The sequence below is a fragment of the Pyrgilauda ruficollis genome, unplaced genomic scaffold (assembly GCF_017590135.1).
Source record: "Pyrgilauda ruficollis isolate IOZ18807 unplaced genomic scaffold, ASM1759013v1 scaffold48, whole genome shotgun sequence".
NCBI classification, from domain to species: domain Eukaryota; kingdom Metazoa; phylum Chordata; class Aves; order Passeriformes; family Passeridae; genus Pyrgilauda; species Pyrgilauda ruficollis.
In genome coordinates, this window is record NW_024526377.1 from 7283652 (window position 1) to 7303388 (window position 19737).

At 39.7% G+C, this 19737-nt stretch overlaps 1 protein-coding gene across 1 annotated transcript in view; it reads right to left on the reverse strand.

Moving 5' to 3' along the window:
* Positions 1–19737, reverse strand: part of FAM135B (family with sequence similarity 135 member B) — a 126248-nt gene that overhangs the window by 50364 nt on the left and 56147 nt on the right. The window contains exons 3-5 of the mRNA XM_041479394.1: positions 17483–17622; positions 11189–11259; positions 9105–9278 (exon numbers count right to left, since the gene is read on the reverse strand). Of these exons, the coding sequence (XP_041335328.1) occupies positions 9105–9278; positions 11189–11259; positions 17483–17622 (385 nt within the window). The remainder of the gene's footprint in view (positions 1–9104; positions 9279–11188; positions 11260–17482; positions 17623–19737) is intronic.

The following is a 19737-nucleotide window of genomic DNA, read 5'->3' on the forward strand; positions in this document are numbered from 1 at the left end:
CTCTGTGCAGATATGTATCATGTGGCCACATCAGGTCAGATAAAACTAATGAATTGACATTTACACCAGATTCAGGTTTAAGGACAGAAAGTGCTGAGTGCTGTACAGAAACACACAGAAAACAGAGAATCATAGAATCACAGAACATCCTGAGATGGAAAGGATCCACAAGAATCACCTAAATCCAACTCTTAACCCTGCACAGGGCAGCCCCAAGAATCACACCTCGTGCCCGACAGCATTGCCCAAATGCTTCTTGAAATCATTAATAGCCATAAAAAGGTGAGGTTCTGGTGTGAAAGAGTTTTGCAACATTGGAAAAAGAATCTCAAGCAAAATTACAAATTGGACCAGTTTCAGAAGGTTAAACACAAATCCCTGTCTTGTCTGTAGAACAAAACTTCAGCTTGTTATAGATAAATACTGGCAAAAAGGTCATTCCATAAGGAGGAAGGGGTAGAACAAATCAGCAAATATCTATTCTTACTTATGTATATTCGAATTTATGTGATCAAAGCAATTTCCAGCTGTTTGCTTCTAAGCAGCATGAAGCCTTTCCATGTATTTCCTACATGCACCATTTAAGATAAAAGCAATAAATAAACAAATAAATAAAGCTTTTTCCAACAGACAAGAGCTATACACTGCTCTGAATAATTTCAGCTGTTATTAAACGATGTTGTCTGCTGTGGTCTGCTGGAAAGGCTCAAGAAACCAAAATAAAAAATTATTGCTCTGGTATCAGAGAGAGAAGCTTAAACAAATGATCTGTGCACATGAAAAACTCCTCATTTGAATATGAGCAAAGCTTTCAAAGGTTTAAAGGGAAAGAAGAGCACTTTTTAATGCCTTTTTTTTATTTATCTTTTGCTTTTACAGCAGACAAGGGTTTTTAATCTGTTGGTTTTATGGAAATTGATTTCCCATAGCACTGTAAAACAAAAACCTTTTTTTGGGAAACATGCCAAAACATCATCAGTCTGCTGAGGAAAAGTTTAAGTGGAAGGCTTACAAACTGCTGAGTCCCTCTAATGTTGTCTGAAGTATATTACGATGGAAGAAAATTTTTATTAGCAATAACAGGTTCATTTGCTATCAATTATTTTTTCGCTGTATTTATTTCTTCTAATTATTTCTGCAAACCTGCTCATTTGTATGAATCATGAACCTTGGTTACTTGTATGTCCATCTTGACTATCTATTTAATAGCACTGATTTAATATCAACATTTAGATCTTTATCCAGTATGATAACTTCAGCTTTTAATTGGAGTCAGGATAAAAAAGGTCAAAAGAGGTAACATGTGTGTGTGCCCAAGAGGATTAAAGTGTGTGCAGAACTATTAATGTTTTCAGTGAAATGTTTTATGGGTTCTTTTTGAGCTGGCATTTTGTTGACCTTATCCATGAGACCATGAGTAGCACAGGTAACCTGGCACAGGTTACCAAGAGAATTTGTAGATTTTGCCCCATTTCTGGAAGTTTTTAAGGCCAGGTTGGATGGGGCCCTGAGCAGCCTGGTCCAGTGGAAGGTGTCCCTGCCCATGGCAGGAAATGAGATGATCTTTAAGGTCCCTTCCAACCCAAACCATCCTATAATTCTATGATTTTATACCCTTGTCCTTCAAAGGAGTCTCCCAATTATTACAGCAGTCATTTGTGGACACACAGCACAGTAAACTGCCTTGAAAAGTCCATTTTTTTTTCCTTCATTACAGCCTGCAAGATCCAGCAATCAAAATTTAAGACCTTTCTGACTCAAAGGTTATATTCACGCAATTATGTCCAGAGTCATGGTTACCTTCTATGAATTTGTGTCCATGACTTTGTGATTTATACTTTTGGCCCCTGTAACATCTTTTGGAATGAATTGCTCATTGTAATAAGTGCTGAACTTTCTAGTTCTTTTGAACTTGCTATTGCAGAATTCAATGTGGTAACACTAGGTTCTCGTGTAGCACAAAATATTAAATTATTATTACCTGTTTTTCTCTCTTCTGTGGACAATTATCTTACATATAAATGAAATGACAGTTTCTAAGCATAAGAAATTGAAAGGCCTTGATAAATGTTAATTCAGATGTGTTATTGAAGTAAATTTAAAAAATTACGTTAGGGAAGCTTAATAGAAAACCATGCTCTCCTTCAGATTCACCTGCCCAAAAAGAAATATTTTTCTTTCATTTTTAGTTTTTTTTGGGGGGTTTTGGGTCTTTTTTTTTTTTTTTTTTTTTGTAGCAGAGAAGGGTTTAGTTATTTTGGGTTTTTTTTTTTTTGGTAAGCGTTTTTTTTTTTTAGCAGAGAAGGGTTTAGTTATTTTGGGTTTTTTTTTTGGTAAGCAAAACAATTTTTTCATAAAGCAAAGTTTTTAGCAGAATGGGGGAAAAAAATTGGGTTCTGATTCTTGCTTGGGAAAAAAAACATCTTGCACTATACGAAATTATCAAACTGTAAAAAAACCCAAACAATATCTCCATACACACACAGTCATTACATTTCTAATGACAAGAAATTTCAATCTTGTGAGTAAAACAGGAGTGAAAATTCAAGAAATGAACTTGTATGCCATTTAGACCAGATCCTTGGAGAAACCACTTCTTTATATCTCAGGCCCTTATACATAAATATTACTGCTTTAAAAATTGAAAATATAAGTCAGTTCCATAGAAATAGCACAAATCAGAATTAAACCCTCACAGTCCCCACTACCATCTATTTGCATTTCACCAGTAACTTCCTTTTCCCATAGATAGGAAAATTGTAGTGACAACACTAATTACCCTCACTGTTTTAACTCAAAACTTTAATATAGCTTTTGGCAAATTCCTACTGGTACATGGCCATAGGGTACATGGGTGATCTGTTATTTTTTTAAAGAATGATCTGGATGTTTACAGATTGTGTTCCTCTAGACATGGTCCTCTCTTACCCAAGGAGTTTCACTAAGGTTGTAATGTTCTGAGCTTTTTTGGGTAAAACTGATAAGGTTTATTAAAATTAAATTTTAATGAAAATACATATCTCTCCTTAGATACCAAACAGAGTCAAGGGGGAATCTGGCCTGAAATCTTTAATTTTGATTTTGACTGCTGGAAAATGCTGGCTCCTTTGTCCTGAACTTAACCTTAGTTGCTATAAAACTTGAAAGCAGATAAAGCCATGTGGTGATATTTAATTTACTTTTGAGTGGGATTTTTCTTTTTAAATTTGACTCAGAAGTTGTCATGTTTTTCTTATGTGATTTCTCAGCTGGCAGCACAGGAGAATGGCAGCCAAAGTGGAGGTTTATCTTTGCAGATATGAAACAAACTACGAAATAAAAGAAAATTCAAAGGAAAAATCATCCAGTTATAGGTGAGCTCCTAGAGGAAAATAATATAAACCAGTATGATTTTAATAAACATATTATGGAAGGAATAGCTGTTTACTGCATAAAAATTCCATTTTCTTTCTACAGATTAATTTATTTTCAAACAGGGTGGAGAGGGGAAATAAGTAAAGAATTTTAGTCCCCAGTACAATACTTGTACAGTTTCAGACACAAGCTGCCCATAGGTAGGAGTCAGCAGCACTTCCAGCTGTAGGAGAATGGACCTGCGTAATCTGCACCCAGATTCAAGGTACACAAGGCAGCACAGTGTGTGCATCATTTATAGATGGATCAGTTGTGCTTTTGAGGAACAGGAGGATGCCTGGAAGTAAACAAATGTAGGTGAGATAAAATTGCTCAAGAAGGGCCAGGCTTGGTCTAATTCCTCAGTGCAGTGAAGCAGAGAAGAAGATCAGGGATAGATCAGCAATCTTTAAATACACTGTGTTCCTCTGATTCTGATTCCTCTTCCAGAAAGAACAAGGTAAAGGCACTGAAAAACTGAGTATCTGTGTCTTGGTTGCTCCACCAACAAAATTTATATTATATTGTTCTCCATGTCAGATTCCACCAAGATTTCTTGTTTTTCCACAATGATTTGGAGATGAGCAATTAAGAATTCAATGTTAACAAGTAAAATCCTGAAAGCCTACTTTGGTTTTTTTGCACATAAACTTATGTATGGAATTGGGGAAAGGAATAGAAAGTTGAGGAGAATCCAGGAAGCTGGGAAAAATAAACCCCTTTCATGTGTAAGCAAGAGGAAACAGGTTTGCCAGCTGCCCATGGCAAAGAATCTGCTTATCTGCAGCAATTTCAAGACTGGCTTTTTTTAATTTCCTTGGTGGTTTGGGTTTTTATTTTTTGGGAAGCAGTGAAGAGCTCTCTAAAATTAATGAGCCACGTTTCTTGTGTTTGCCTCCTAAGTGAGTCCAGTGCAAGTAAGGCACTGTGCTTGCAGCATGCCTGAGACTATGCAGACCTCTACACCACAGACCCACCACATTTTCCTTTGGGAAAAAAAAAAAAGGAAGTATTTCTTGAAGTCTGGGTTATGCTGGAGCAAAGTGTCTTTCCTAACAGCTGCAGCTGGCTAATGAGCACTGGCTGCACTTACAGCCCTGGCTAGTGACAGGGAGCTAGGGGAGAAGTCAGTGCCTCGGGCCAGAAACCAAACTCATCCATACAAATGAGAAAACTTGAGTCCAAAGCCCCCACTCCTCCTCCTCCTCACCTTCCTCTTACAAGTGTCTGCCCACATTTAGTCCCTGGATCTTAGGTAAGAGAATGGAAGGTATTTAGGCTGTTTAAGGAGGCCAGTGTCTCAGCAGGGGAGCAGTCTTAAGCTTGAACACTGTTCCCCTTTTTTGGTTCTCTTTTGACAGGCTCACCTGCTCATCTCCTGTCACCCTGGATAAAATGAGGTTGCCAGAGGCAAGCCCTCAACTTTCCAAAGAGAACTGCCACTTGTGTCATATTAGGATGGGGCACCCAGCTGCTGCTGAAGGTTCTGCTCTATTTCTCTAAAAGTCTGAAATACTACTCCATGATCTGCAGGTGCCAGAAGCACTCAGTGCAGACACCACAGATAGCACAGCAGCTGTCACTGCTCTGCCACAGCTCCAGCCCTGGTGTCACAGTGTCCTGCTGTGCCTTGTCAAAGGGTTTGGGTTTAGGGCAAGACACACGTGAGGGCAGAAGTGTTTCAGGTCAAGACAACAGCTATCACAGCTGCTGAGCCCTACATAACAATTCTCCCCTATTATTCCATTTCTGCCTGGAAAGAAAAGTCTTGAACTTGGTCCCTGGCAGTCCAGCTTCTTGAGCCACTCCTGGGGTGCTTTCTAGAGAAGTCAAAGATCTCTAAGGATGAGAGAAAGAGTTTTTAACCAAGCTCTGGCTCAGAGCTCAGCAAGAACAAGTCAAACTAAGCAGTCCCTTCTCTGCTGCAGGGGGATGCAGCTGCCCAAGGAGCAAAGAGATGAGGCAATCCAAGCACCAAAGCATCACACCATGCTTGTGGTCATCCCACAGGTACAGCAAATATGATTACTCTGGAGATAAGTGGGCCCACAAGACCCTCATGAGGTCAACAGATCCAAGTTGGATCCCTGAGTTTGGATATTCCCAGGTGAGAGTACAGACTGAGACTCATTGAGAGGAGCCCTGCAAAGAAGAACTTGAGGGCTCTGGTGGATGGAAAACTGGAGAGGGGCCAACAATGTGCAGCTCAGAAACCCAACCACGTCCTGGGCTGCATCCAAAGCTCCATGAGCCGCAGGTGAAGGGAGGGGATTCTGACCCGCTGCCCTGCCCTTGTGAGACCCCACCTGCAGGGCTGCATCCAGCTCTGGCATCCCCAGCACAGAAATTGTGGGATAGTGTGGACCTCTCAGATCAGGCCCAGAGGAGGCCATAAAAGTGATCAGAGGGCTGGAACATCTCTCCTCTGAGGACAGGCTGAGAGAGCAGGGGTTGTTCAGCCTCGAGTAGAAAAGGCTCCAGGGTGACATTGCAGCACCTTTCAGTACCTAAGGGTAGCTTATAAAAAAGGAGAGAGATGTTTGACAAGGGGATGTAGTGATGGGACAAGGGGAAATGGCTTAATACTGAAAAAAAGGATGTTTTTCAGATTTTAGAATGAATATTTTTTACTGTGAGGGTGGTGAGGCCCTGGCACAGGTTGCCCAGAGAAGCTGTGGATGCCTCATCCGTGGAAATGCTCCAGGCCAGACTGAATGGGACTTGGAGCAGCCTGGGATAGTAGAAGGTGTCCCTGCCCATGGAAGGAGAGTTGGAACTAAAATATCTTTACGGTACCTTCCAACCCAAATCATTCTATGATTCTGTGCTAACAAAGCTGGAGATGAGCTCACTCAAAGTCTGCCTCACCACCTTCCTACTCACCCTCTCACTTTCTCAGCAAATCCACAAAGCCATTAGCAGTTGCCATGAACTTGGACTCCGTCAAAAAGCTCTGTTACACTTTTTAGAAAAGCTGAATCACAAAATTTGTATCCAGAAGACTGCAAAAGATCCCAGACAGGTGAATTTCACTCATTCTCAGGCTGGTAAAAGGTGAGGGCGTCAAAGTCTCAAACCTAATGTAATATTTATTATATCAGAATTTTTAACCAGGACAAACATCAATATCAAAATGTTCACTTGTTAAAGAAGCAGGAGGTAATGGAAGCACCCTGGAAAGGTTTCCCCAGCAGGAGCTGTTTGTGAGTATACATTACCCTGAAGGGAAAGGCCTGGATTGGTCTTGCTGATTTTCCTCTTTAAACACAAACAACATGGAAAAACTTGAACAAGAGTACCTAATTTGTCATCAGAGCTGACAAAGTTTGAAAAGCTGAGTCCACATGGCATGTATGAGCTGATAGATGTGCTTTACACAAAGTGGTGTTGCAGGAAATCTTCAATACAGCAGTGAATTTCAATTTTACATAATTATTTTCAGGGTAGGTCTAGAACTACTGCAATTTTTCATATGGGTCTACAGATATGTGTAGGAATAATGTGTATATACACACAAGGTATGTACCATGATAGGGTAGTTCAAGGTAGCAAATGAAACCACAGTGAAACACTGATAGATTTTTTTTTTCCTTCATAATGTAATCATTCCCATCCTTGGATGTGTTTCAGGCCAGCCTGGATGGGGCTTTGAACAGCCTGGTCTAGTGGGAAGAGTTGTGTCAGGAGGGCTGGAACTAACTAATCTTTAAGGTCCCTTCCAACCCAATCCATTCTGTGATTGTATGATTTTGGGTTTATTTTTTCTATAATGTGATTTAAAAAAATACTCTATAGTCATTCAGGTCCTATTGTGTTATGAAAAAAAAAAATCTGATTGTATATTTAATTTTTTTATGCTCCTAATGTACTCCAGTGATAAATTATGAAATGCAAAGTCCTGAGTGTTGGGAAACCCAAATAAGTTTTAATTGACTGGTTTTGTTTTAGAGTGCTTGGAAGTGCCATTTATTTTACATTACTGTCTTCATCCTGATTTATACATAGAGAATGCATGATGTAAAAACTCTTTGTGTTTGGAATATTTATCAAGAAGAAGATAAATCCTCGCTATCACAGTTTAAAATGATTTTATGGGCTTAAGCAAATGAGACTGTATATTGTGTTGCAAAAAACCTTCATTCCACCACATTAAGTAAATAAATTGTATACTTCACAAATGTCCACAAAATAGGACTTTAAAAGCTATAATAATCTGACTGTGGAACAGTTGCTCATCATGTGATTTATGCCTAATACCAGTAACAAGGCTGTGCAGCCCCATTCATTATAGGATAACACAGAACTGAAAACAGTCATTAAGCCTCTTAAGCTATTGTTCCTTCATCCTTTCCTGTAGTAGAACAATGAACAAATTATCTGATCAAAACTCTCTGGTTAGAAGTAGTCTGTTAGAATCTAATTCACTGTTTAAGAAGTCAACAGACAGAAAATCAAAGATACAGCAGTTACCTGTATCACATCAGCATAACATAGACATGTCAGTCTCATCTGCTGGTACGAGACACATCCCTGTCACATCTCGCAGAATCATTCAGCCTTAGAATGGGTTGGTTTGGAAGGAACCTTAAAGGTTGTATTGTTTCAACCTTCCTGCCATGGGCAGGGACACCTTCCCTTAGACCAGGCTGATCAAAGCCCCATCCAATTTGACCTTATACACTTTCAGGGATGGGGCATCCACAACTTCTCAACTTCTCACAATCTCAGGCTCAGCCTTTTACAATCCCAGTTCATTCTGTGGCATCATGTTCAAGCAATGCCTTTACACTAATGGAGAACTGAAACAAAGAATTTAGTCAAAACACCAAACCTGAGGAAAACAAACTCTACAGATTCATCTTTCCTTTCTCACACCATGCTGTTCGCTCAGTATTCAACAACATTAATATTTCTTGGTCATTTCAGAAAAAAAGACCTTACTGGAGTTAAGGGAAACTGAACAAATCTGAATGCTGCATTTTGCTTCAAAACCAAAGGAGTTCCCTCCCTCCCAGCCCTCTCCATCTCATGTGGTGACAAGATTGGGCTCTAAGTAAATTGCCAGAAAGACCTTTGCTTCCCTTCACCTGCTCTAAATATTAGAGAATATTGACCTCCAGCCCTGTTTTACTTGAAGGAGTTCTGAATTATTTTCTTGTCATTATGAAACAGATAACATAAACCACACCTAGACCCCATGGCAGCTGGTATTATAGTGCTGCACCAGATGAAGCTGCAAAGAAAAACCCAGTGGAGCCTTAGCCAGCACTGACTCCTGAGTGCCTCCTCCTAACCACTTTATGAATTATGCTCATGCACAGAGGCCATGGATGAGTCCAGCTGTCCTGAATGCTATACAAATCATCAGAGAGGAAAAACGTAAATGCTTTTAGGATAAAGAGGAAAAACAACCAAGGAAAACACAATTTGCATTTTCCCCATTGCAGGTGGGGAATAGAGAGCAAGGCTAACCCAAATTCTTAACCTCTTTCCCAAAATTTTGTTATTTTTTGACCAGACCCCCAGTGTCTTACCAAGGGAAGAGGCCTGTGTCAGAGTTCTAAACCCCAATCTCCAGCCTCTCAGCCCAAGACCAATAACCTTTAAATTAAATTATCCTCTCTGCTTCTCCCATCCAATGAGCAAACTGCATGACAGAAGTCAGCAGAGGAAGCTCCTCTGCCCTCCCACTGATATCCTGTGCCCCTTACCTGATCAGAGGCTGGTGCAGAGCCACCAGGGAGGCGTGCACCGTGACGGAGACCACGGAGAGGTGGAAATAGTCGAACATGACCGGAACGTGGTGGTGCAGCCCTCTGCGGGGGTGGAAGTGCAGGCACAGAGTGCGGCTGCTGATCATGGGGATGGCTGGCACATCCCTCAGCCTGCAAGGGAAAGGGGTGGACGAAATGGGTCAGGGGAATGCTGAGCTGGCACAGCCTGTAACGTGCTACAGGCAGCAGACAGAGATGGCTTGAGGTGAAATTTTATCCCTCCCCATCTTCGTAAGTGTCAACCTAACTGAAGAGCATCTTGTGCTGTGCTTGTGCCAAACATAAATATTAATACTAATGTAGATATAATTAGTGTAAATAGAAGTACAAAAACATAAAGAACATATGCAGAGTTATATATGAATATACAGTATACAAGAAGAACAGATGTGACACAGTTCTGGTTTTCCCTGGTGATTGCCCTTGATGTCCAGCTATGCACTAGTAGGCACATAAAGATCTGAACAGCAGAAGCAAATGTATTTAGCAAACTGTTCAGTTTATTTGAGCGTTCATAGATGGGACACCACACTGCTTGTGTTCTTCTGTGTAAGGACAATCAGCTCAAGCAATCTGTGAGAGTTAGAAGCAGTCCTGTGTCAGATATAGCTGAAAATATTCAGAGTTCCTTTCCAGTTTGTTGATCTGAAAAAAAAAACTTTTTGGAAGAGGACAAAATTCAAAAGAGAAATTGAAGTAACTGCAGAGAAACAGTACAAGATGGGTTAGCTTCAATGAGTTTTGGGTTGGTTTTTTTGCTTGGTTTTTTTTTTCAGTAAATAAAAGTCAAGACTTTAATTTGAAGTTTGTTTATAACTATTCCAGAATAACTATCCTAGTGTGCAGTCAACACATGACATCTGAGTCATCTACAGGACAGGAGACTGAGCTGTAAACCTGGAGGATGCCTACACAGATCCTCCCAATGCAAGTGAAACTTCTAAAGAGGAATTATTTTAAGGCATTAAAGACACTTCTGAAGACAATTGTTTCCCAGAGCTCAGAAAACCTAGGAATAGATGGTTGAGTGGTGCATGGTTAGTTCTAAGAAATGTTTCAATGATATTTGCAGAATATAATTTTCTAAAATCACTACTTTTGTTTATAGTAAATCACACTAATCTTTCAGGTGATTACAGAAATTAGATGTAGGGTCTAGAGCACAATTCCATAGCCTAAATGTTTCAGTTCTTTTTATTTTTGGCTGTAACTTAATGTTTGTTTTTTCTCTCTTCAATACCCATAAGCACTTGATTGATAGTCGAGTCCCCCCTGCCTGAGAGAACAAGTTTTCTCTTTTTGTATCTTGAAGATAACAGAAATATGTTCTCGAAATTTGTTTGTGTGCTCTGCGGGTATGAAAAAATCCCACAGGGACAGTCTCAGTATGAAACACAGCTCAGATGATTTCTCTCCACCCCCTCCCACTCCCCATAAAGTGGGAGGGACTCAAGTCACTGGAACCCTTTTCCCTGATTCAGTGAGACTCAAAAACATTTGGGATCACACTTCCCGCTATGTCTCAGGAAGGGATGTTGCTCCCCCTTCACCTAAGATTACAGAATCAAATTCAGTTAGAAGAAATCAAATTCAATAGGAAAACTACATCCTCCTAAAATGCAGAGGCTATTTTCTAAATAGAAGAAAAGTACTTAGCATGTTCATAACTCCTGTCTTCAGCCACAAAATATTGCATTGCCTCCTGAGATAAATGCATTCCTGAGTCACAGACCCTGACCACATGAAGGTCAATGATGATATTCCCTTTAACAGCAGCAGAGATAAACCAACATTTAAAACCTTTGAGAAACACTTCTAGGAGAAAAAAATGTTCTCCCTTTAAGCAGGAATATGAGTTATACACTTCAAATACAGAGAAAAGAAACAGGAAAACTTCAACACTAAGGCAAATGGAAGCCTTATCAAAGCTCTCCTTTTTTAAAAAGGACTCATTTCACCAAAGTAATTTTCCAGTTGAACAGACCCCCACATTAGCAACTGAGCTTTACATCAGCACTTACTGTTGGTCACTATCAGTAAAGTGCAGGTCCAGCTTGAGCTGAAAATCTGCTTCATTCAATGCATCTTCCACCTGCAAAAAGAGAGAGACAAGGTTACCTTTGTAAACTGGCACCTACAACACAGAAGGCAAAGGTGGGTGGGTTTGTCTGATAAGAACAAAGGCAAAACCACACAGCAACAGCAGCATGACAGCACAGAGGCAGAGAGAAGCAAATGTGACAGTGAGTCGAGGTAATTGCTGAAGGAGTCAGAGGGAACCAGAGCAGTCAGAGGTGTTATCTGCCACCAGGTGCCATGGCATGTCAAAAAAATCACTCCGGACAAGAGGAACCCGAGAGCATCAAGCTCTGCGTTTGTTGGATCCTCGCTCTTGCACACTGAAAGCCAGAAGAGCATTTCTGAGGCTGCTCTTCCTCACTGGGTGAGCCTTTATTTGGGTTATCTTAATCAGCTGAAAAATAACAAGGACCAGGTTTTCCTGGATGAGAAACAGCCACAAATCTGTGTGGTTACCTACCTGTAACTAATAGAAATTTCAAATTTTACAGCTTAAAACATTCAGAAATGGCTCAAATAATTCTGGAAATTTCTGATCACTCATCATTGTTCTTTGAGTTTATGTCTCAGCAAACCAAGGCTTTCCTGCCCCATGGTCCCTCTTTCAGGCCCTTAGCAGATTCATGGAGGTAGTTTGTCATTGAGTCTTATGTAAACCATTTTCTCTCCAAAACTCAAAGGCCTTGATTGTTTTAAAAACTAAAACAGAAGTTTACCTTGTTACATGGCTGAGTGGAAGGATTCTGCTCACCAAAAATACTGAAGAAATCATGTGTGATTCATTGGTACCTCCATCCTAACTCATCTAACAGGTCCCCCCAGAAAAATTACCCATCTTTTACTGTCAATAAAATAGTTTTATTGGATTTTTGGAGACAGTGCTAGAGCCAGTAGGTCATTATCTTCACTGGAAAAGAAATAAATTGGATAACACATCCCAGCTTGGCACAGTTAAAACAACTGTAATCAATGGAAATAAATAAATTAGAAGAGGATTAAGCTGCCCAGCACTTTCTTATTCACTCTTTTGAAAAGTCAATCCTTCCCGAAGAAAAACAGGTTTAATAGAATTTTTTAAAAAAATTCTATCAACCTAAATGGACATATGAACAAAAAAAAAAAAAATTAAGCATTTTATAGCCAAAATAGTTATTGTCTGTGAATGTAAACATCCTTTATAGCATGACAGAACACAGCAGGAGGTGCACAGAAATAAATGTGGAAAATTGAAGTTATTCATTGGGGGTGTGATATTATAAATATAACCCTTTTTTTGCCACAGAAATGTGAGATGTAGGGGTTCTGTCTTCTGTCAGTGGCAAGCAGCAAGCAGAGACAGAGAGTGACCTGCTCCATCCTGAGGTCCCCACTGGAGAAGGACAGTTAATTTCTGTCTGTACCTGTCCCTTTCCATTGACAACATGTAGAGCTTAGAGAAATATCTTGGTCTAGATACATTTGCATTTTAGATGGCTTCAAACAGGCAAGATGAACTCTGCTTTCCAAATGTGATCTTAACAACAGAGCAGAGACTACACCAAAAATGCACTGAAGGCAACATCAGAGGCATCTACCATGCTCTGACAGATAGGATTCATAAAATAAATAATGTAAACCATGTTTTGCTAGGTTTTCCAAAGGTGAAACTTCATCAACAATGTAAAATATTTTCCTGTTGAAGCAAGAAAATTGAGAGTTAAGGACTGGTTGTGCTTTGAAGAAATTCTGAAAGATGTTAAATTTAATTCCTTCTGAAGTAATATGGTATTTCTTCCAGCATGGCCACAGGTATAGAGATGTGAAGGGAAAATTCCCACTTCTACATACTGAAAATATGCTTTCTCTTTTGTGATTGTCTCAAAATACCTTGAGATGCCTTTCATTAAATACCTATGCCTTTCATTAAGAAAAAGAACCCAAAAATAACCCCCCCCCCAAAAAAAAAAAAACCCTTTTTCCTTTTTAATGAATTGCTATCACTAAAAATCACAGTTGCTGGGCAGTGGCAAAAAAAAAAAAAAAATCATTACTGAAGCTACATTCTGAATTTAAAGTAGGAATTCAGTATAGCGCTTCAGACAAAGCAAACCTCCTCCTCCTCTAAATAAACAGGATGAAATTTTGGGTCTGTGCCCAGCACTGCTGAGCACCTGCAACAGCCACTGAGATCTGAGTCTGTGCTCCAAACAAGTTCAGTAGCTGGTGACACTCGCCCCAAACACCTCGAGGCACTGAGCAGATGCCTGAGAGACCAAGAGATACTCCTCACTGCATGGGGTCATGCAGTAAACTGCATAAATCAGATATTTTTAATCCCAAAACTGTATTGAAGTCAGACTGATCAGAATAGTGCAAAACCCCTGTCTTAGGCTAGAAATAGGGGTATTTTATTCCTATCTGTTAAGAGGTGGGGCAGTTATTTTCTATCCATTGGGCAGTTTTCTTTATCCCTTCCACAACCAATCCTCCCTGCAGGAGATATCTGCTGTTCATGGCCACTGAGTGTTCCTGCATGGCTGATAAAATTCCATCATCCCACTGGGAGATGCTCTGCCCAGAGGGAGGAGCCAAGCATTCCTACCTGGTTACAATCTGACCCTGGAACACCACAGCAGCCTTTTCTACTTCATTCCCAGAGGAGTAGCTTTCTTCTCCCCTGCATTCCCAGAGGAAGACCAGGCCCATCTACACCACCCCTGGACCTTCAGAGGAAAACTCCACCCTTCTCCAGGATCCCTGCTCCAACAGAATCACAGCTGGCACTGCAGGAGGGCTGAGCCACCATGGAATGGGACTGTGCCACCACCCTGATCCACAGGTGTCAGGTCATATTCTGACTCTGTCAATAGGGATTTTTTTATTTGTTTATTTATTTATTTAGTTTTTCTAGTAAAGAACTGTTATTCCTCTTCTCATATCTTTGTGTGAGAGCCTTTTAATTTCAAAATCATAATAATCCAGAGGTAGGGTGTTTCCATTTTCCACTTCAGGAGAGGCTCCTACCTTCCTTAAGCAGACACCTGCCTTTTCAAACCAAGACAACCCCATATAAAACTGATCAAAGTTCCCACTACAGAGGTAATGTTTTTCCTTTTTCCCTCCCTAATATTTAACTATTTAGCCAGAATGTCAAACTGAATGATCTGGATGTCCCAGATCACTTAAATTTCTCTGGAAAATACAAAATCTAAAATACTATCTTATTCCAGCCTGCCTCACTGTGTTCTCTCCCTGATACTAAACTTTCCCTGAACAGGGCCAGCAAGGAAGAAGCCAGACCAGTTATCTATTCTACTGCAGGATGAAAGAGGCAAAGCTTCTTCTCTAAAAAAAAAGAAAGCAAGAGCTTATGAAAATAAATTAGAGTTCTTTGTAGCAATAAATTCTGCCCCAGCTGTGCAATATTATTTCCTTTGAATTCAAAAAATGCTGTACGCTGGGACAACATAGAAAAAGATATCAAATAAACCGAAGAGTTTTAAAGCACTATTTATATGGTGAAAGGCATGTTCAGTTCCATTTTTAGGCAAATAATAGTGTTTTCTTCTAATACCAGGCAAAAAAAAAAAAAAAAAAAAAAAAAAATAAAAAATAAAAAAAAAAAAAAGTATTTACATATTTAAGTGTATCTAGGGTTATGCTAGAGGAAGAGGGGGAGAATTAAAAAAAATAACAAATAATCTAATTTGGACATACACATTGGTTTTGTTGTTTGGTTGGTTTTGTTTGGTTGGGTTCTTTTTTTGTCTAAGTCAATATCAGCAAATCTTCCTGAGCAGCAGGAGGAACAATGCTGCCCTAATATAATATTGGATAATTCCAGCTCTGACAGCACAAACTGCATGGAGTGTATAAACTCAATACTTGCATTACCCAGACTAACTCCTTTTTCTATTTATCATAACTTGCATCCACAGATAAAAACAGTGAACAGAACCTTCACCCTCAACTAGGAAAAATTACCATAGCACACAAGAGGCACAAAAAAGGATTCACATCTGTTGTGTGCTAAATAAATTAAGAGTTATGAACACAGATGATATTTAAAACACTTTAAAAATCTCTAGCTGACTTGCCAATTATGTGACAAAGATACAAAACTGTCTCTGAATAGTTGTGGATGTAGTAGTGGCACACTTCAGTCTCTCCCACAATTATATCAAATTTGCAAAGCTGTGGAGGACAAGACAACAAAGCAGAAAAGAAACCTAAAAGCATTAAACAGAAGTGAATTGTGCTAATTTGCTCAATACACAAAAAATTTTTACAGATCTTTATTTTTTGTATTTGATTCTTTAGAGTGCCTTTAGCAACTCATCTGGAACAACAGACCTGTTTATCCTCTTATTCTACATTCATGAAAACCCAAAGTTACTTCGTCACAAAGAAAAATTGAATTTATCTGTGCAAATCCAGTCTGTAAGTACAGAATTGGGCAGCTGTCCTCTTCCCAAGGAATCTCTAATGGAAAGCCAAGTGGTGCTGCACACAGCACATCAAGAGTGACAATGAGTTTTAGCTGTGAGGCATCTTGTGGGCTATTTTTTATATCCATTTCATGAGGTGCACTTTCTGAATAATGCAAAAATCATCAGAAATCATCCCTGCTCAACACAATGAAAACTGCTGTAATTTGAGGGGAGGGATATTTAGTCAGAGGTACTCCACAGAGGGAGGATAAAATTAATATTGGATAAAGCATGCTGGGACATTTTCCTAACAAATATTGATAGACTTGCATTTAGTAATTTTCACATAAGCACAAATCAATAATTCTAGGGAGGAATAAATTGGTGACACCATCATTAAAAAAAGAAATCAAACCAAACCAAAACAGCAAAGGGAAAGTGGGAGAGAAAAGGAAGCATGTTAAGCTTAAATTGGGTTTGCAAGCTGTTTTAATTTAGATCTCTATGTAACACACACACACACACACACACACAAATATATACTTTGAAATATGAAAAAAGAGGTAATAGGAATTATAAAAATGACAGGTGAGTGTCTCTGGCCCTGAGTTCAACACACAGCACATGATTCACACTGGCTGTGTAGCTCACAGTGCCTCCTTTTGATGACTTGGCAAAGATGCTGGTGTCATGTCTCTTGTCACCACTGAGGCCAAGTAGCAATGTCATACATTTTGTATGGCATTGGTACCAGTCTGCCATTTGTATGGCATTTTGTACCAGTCCGCCATTTGTATGGAATTTTGTACCAGTCCCTGGGCTGGCAAAGCACAGTGATGGCACATGGGACATGCCTGAATGCCGTTCTACTGTGACACTCTCTCCCCTTCCTGCTTAAGATTTCAGCAAAACAGTGCTCTCCATGAACAAAGATTGCTCCACCCTTGTAGCTCCTGGGAACAGGAATTGCTGATGGAAGACTTTGGTTTCACATCAGTAAGATTAAACCAAAAGTGCTCTACAGGCTGGGTGTCCCAGATTGTGTTTTTACCTTGCGTGAGTGCTCCTGTTGGCTGAAGGAGTGGATGGAAAAAGGGGAGAGGGCTCTCAGCATGGACATGTTGTTGCTGAGGTACAACAGAAAGCAAAAGAATTGTGCATGGACTCTAAGGAAGGGAAGGTTCCAGCAGCTCTCCCCTGGGCTCCTGCAGTCATGAGCACCAAGGACAAAGGCCAGGAGACCTCTGAGGGATGGAAAGGGGCTGCGGAGCTGTAGAAAATTTCAGTCACAAGAGAGAGGAGGAGAAGAGAGCAATAATAATGGAGTAATAATAACAGTAGCTGGTCCTAGAAAGAAGCAGCAGACTCCCAGTTTTCCCAGGTGGGAGTGATCAGCACATCTGTGCTAAGTGAGTGATCCAGTGCGCAAATGATAAATTATGGTAGAGACACTTGAGTTTCTGATATTATAATTTACCAGAGTATATCAACATCTTATTCCACTGGAAATCCAAGGTGTAGCCTGCTCCTCATAAACAGGCACAATGCAGAGGGTCTCTCTGACCTCATGCAGAGTTTTACAGTGTCAGCATGTACAAACAAATAAATTACAGGTATTTATGGGTACAGGACAGTTGATCTCCTTCCAGTGCAGATGCTGGTGCATTGGTCAGATAAACTGTGCCTTTGTCTCCAGCTGCTACATTCATGAGGCTTCTGGCAACACATGGACTTCTGAAATGGAGATACCTGTGCAATGCACACCTGAAGTTAAGTAAGAGGAATCCCAGCCCTGCTGATTTTTATGTGCATCCCAAAACAACTCACCCTTTCACCATCCAGAAGCAGGTGCACTCTGAAGTTCATGGTCTCATTAAGAATGATCTCTTCATTTCTGTACAAAATCTGAAATATTCTGCTGTAAACATTGTTTTCATGAACGCAGGTCGAGCAAAGGCTGGAATCACCTACACAAAACACAGACATACTCCTGGTGTGATTTCAGCATGGAGATTAATTTGTATCCTATGATTTCACTCCAGGGTTACCTAAGTAGTACTTGTAATTAAACACTTGCATTCTCAATAATTAATGGTAGTAGAGCAGGCTGTTATTGTGGGTTGCAGGTTCACAGACATGATATTTAAAGAAAACAAATGTTAAACTGTAGGCAGGCTGGATTTCAAAGTGAGAATACTTGATCCTGTCACAGCACTTATCTTATTAACTTTAATAAAAGTTAAAACATCAAATGCTTAACTCGGTGCACTCAGCACCATGAGGACTGTGGGAGTTCACCTGTGAAACTTCATCTTTTACCTGCAACGGCCATCTTTCAGAAGAGGGATTTTTCTTGTCATCTCTGGTACTCCCAGAAGTTACCACATGGGAGGGGGGACAATAGTCAATAGCAGATTTTGTATGTAGAAACTGGAAGTGCACAGGCATCTTAAAATACAGAAACATAAAAATACAATCTTTTTTTCAAGATGCCTGTGTAATCTTTCAGGTCCTTGGCACATGTGAAAGGTGCCAATTTGGTCCAAAAAAAAAATTGATAAATCAAAGGAACTCAAGAACCAAAACTCTAAGCTTCTCCACATCAAATTCAGCCAATAGCATCACCTGTGTGCTGATGTATCAAATTATCACAAATAGGCAGCACATAAACTGAGGTGGGATTTATCCTTTCTAACTTTTAGGTGTTTCCAGTGTATGCATTTTATTTTGGTTACAATGGAGCCTATGGAATTTAGGACATAATTTTTAAAAAAATGTTTGCTTTATACTGAGGAAAATTTTTTCTTCAAGTCAACCACTTTTTAACCAATTCCCTTTTCAGTAAGAGGAAAAAAAACCTGTGGCTTGCTGAGCTATACAAACTCACATTGGAGGGAACATTCACTGTACTACAGTGAATGCCTTCCAGAGGAGCAATGACAGTGTGACTTTTAAATGAACAACTGGGCACCCGAGTTAGGAACTTTCAAGGTTTGTCTTGGCTGGTAATCAGAATCCCCGGCTAATTCTACTTCCGTAGATCCAGAGCAACAACAGGTCACAAAATTTACTCAGAGCTGGTTTTGTCCCCTGCCAGCACTCAGTCCTGTAGGAATCTGAGCTTTTGAAATATAGTCCTTTAGCAAATGGTATTTTGGAACTCTTCTGACAAGGAGTGCTTAAAAAAGGTGTACCAGGATTAGTCCTCAGTGTCAGAGAGAGACAGATGTGTGATCATCATCAAAAAGTCAGAAGGCAATCCTTTTTAGAAAGCATAGTTTTTCAGAAGGTACTTCTTGGAATTTGCCCCTTTGCAGAATTGTTTTTGGCACCAGAAGCTATGGTAGGATTAAAGTCCAGGGGCTACTGGTTTGTCAAGTTTCAAATCAGGACAGGTCTATTCTTCTGAGATTTGTATATAATTTGCTATCATAGGTCAGTGAGTCAAGACAGAGGATTAAATATTTTATGAGATCAAGTTTGGTTATATAGAAATAAAATAACAGAAATGACTTCAAAACAGCCCCAAAAACACACACAAAAAAAAAAGGTACTGAAGAGAAATAGACAAGTGAAGGGAGTTTTGTCATTATAAAAACTAGCTTAGTTGTGCCAGTCTGCTGGAACTGGAATAACATGGACACTGAAATATGTCAAAAAAGAAAAAATCATATGGGTGAAAATTGACTAAATTACAATAGGACAAATAAAACTTGATCTAATTAATTAGCATAGAACCATAGTGCTGTCATCCAGGCTACATTCAAATAATTTTCCTATGACTGACTTTCATCAAGCACACCCAGGAGCAGCCCAAGTATTTCATCTGGCTACTGTCTTCCCACCCCCAATCTGCACACTAGTTATGCATGAATCCAGGCAGCCTGGATAAATACATATTTATTTTTATGTGCTACACCAGTAAGGCTAGAATGTTTCAGCCTGATTAGCTCTTCAAAACCATGCAGTCAAATTTATTTTAATTTAAATCTCATGATATTACAGACACTGCAAAAATCACATTAGAGGTATAATGCATTCTTAGTCCTAGCTGGCAGACAAAAGAAACTTTACATTATTTG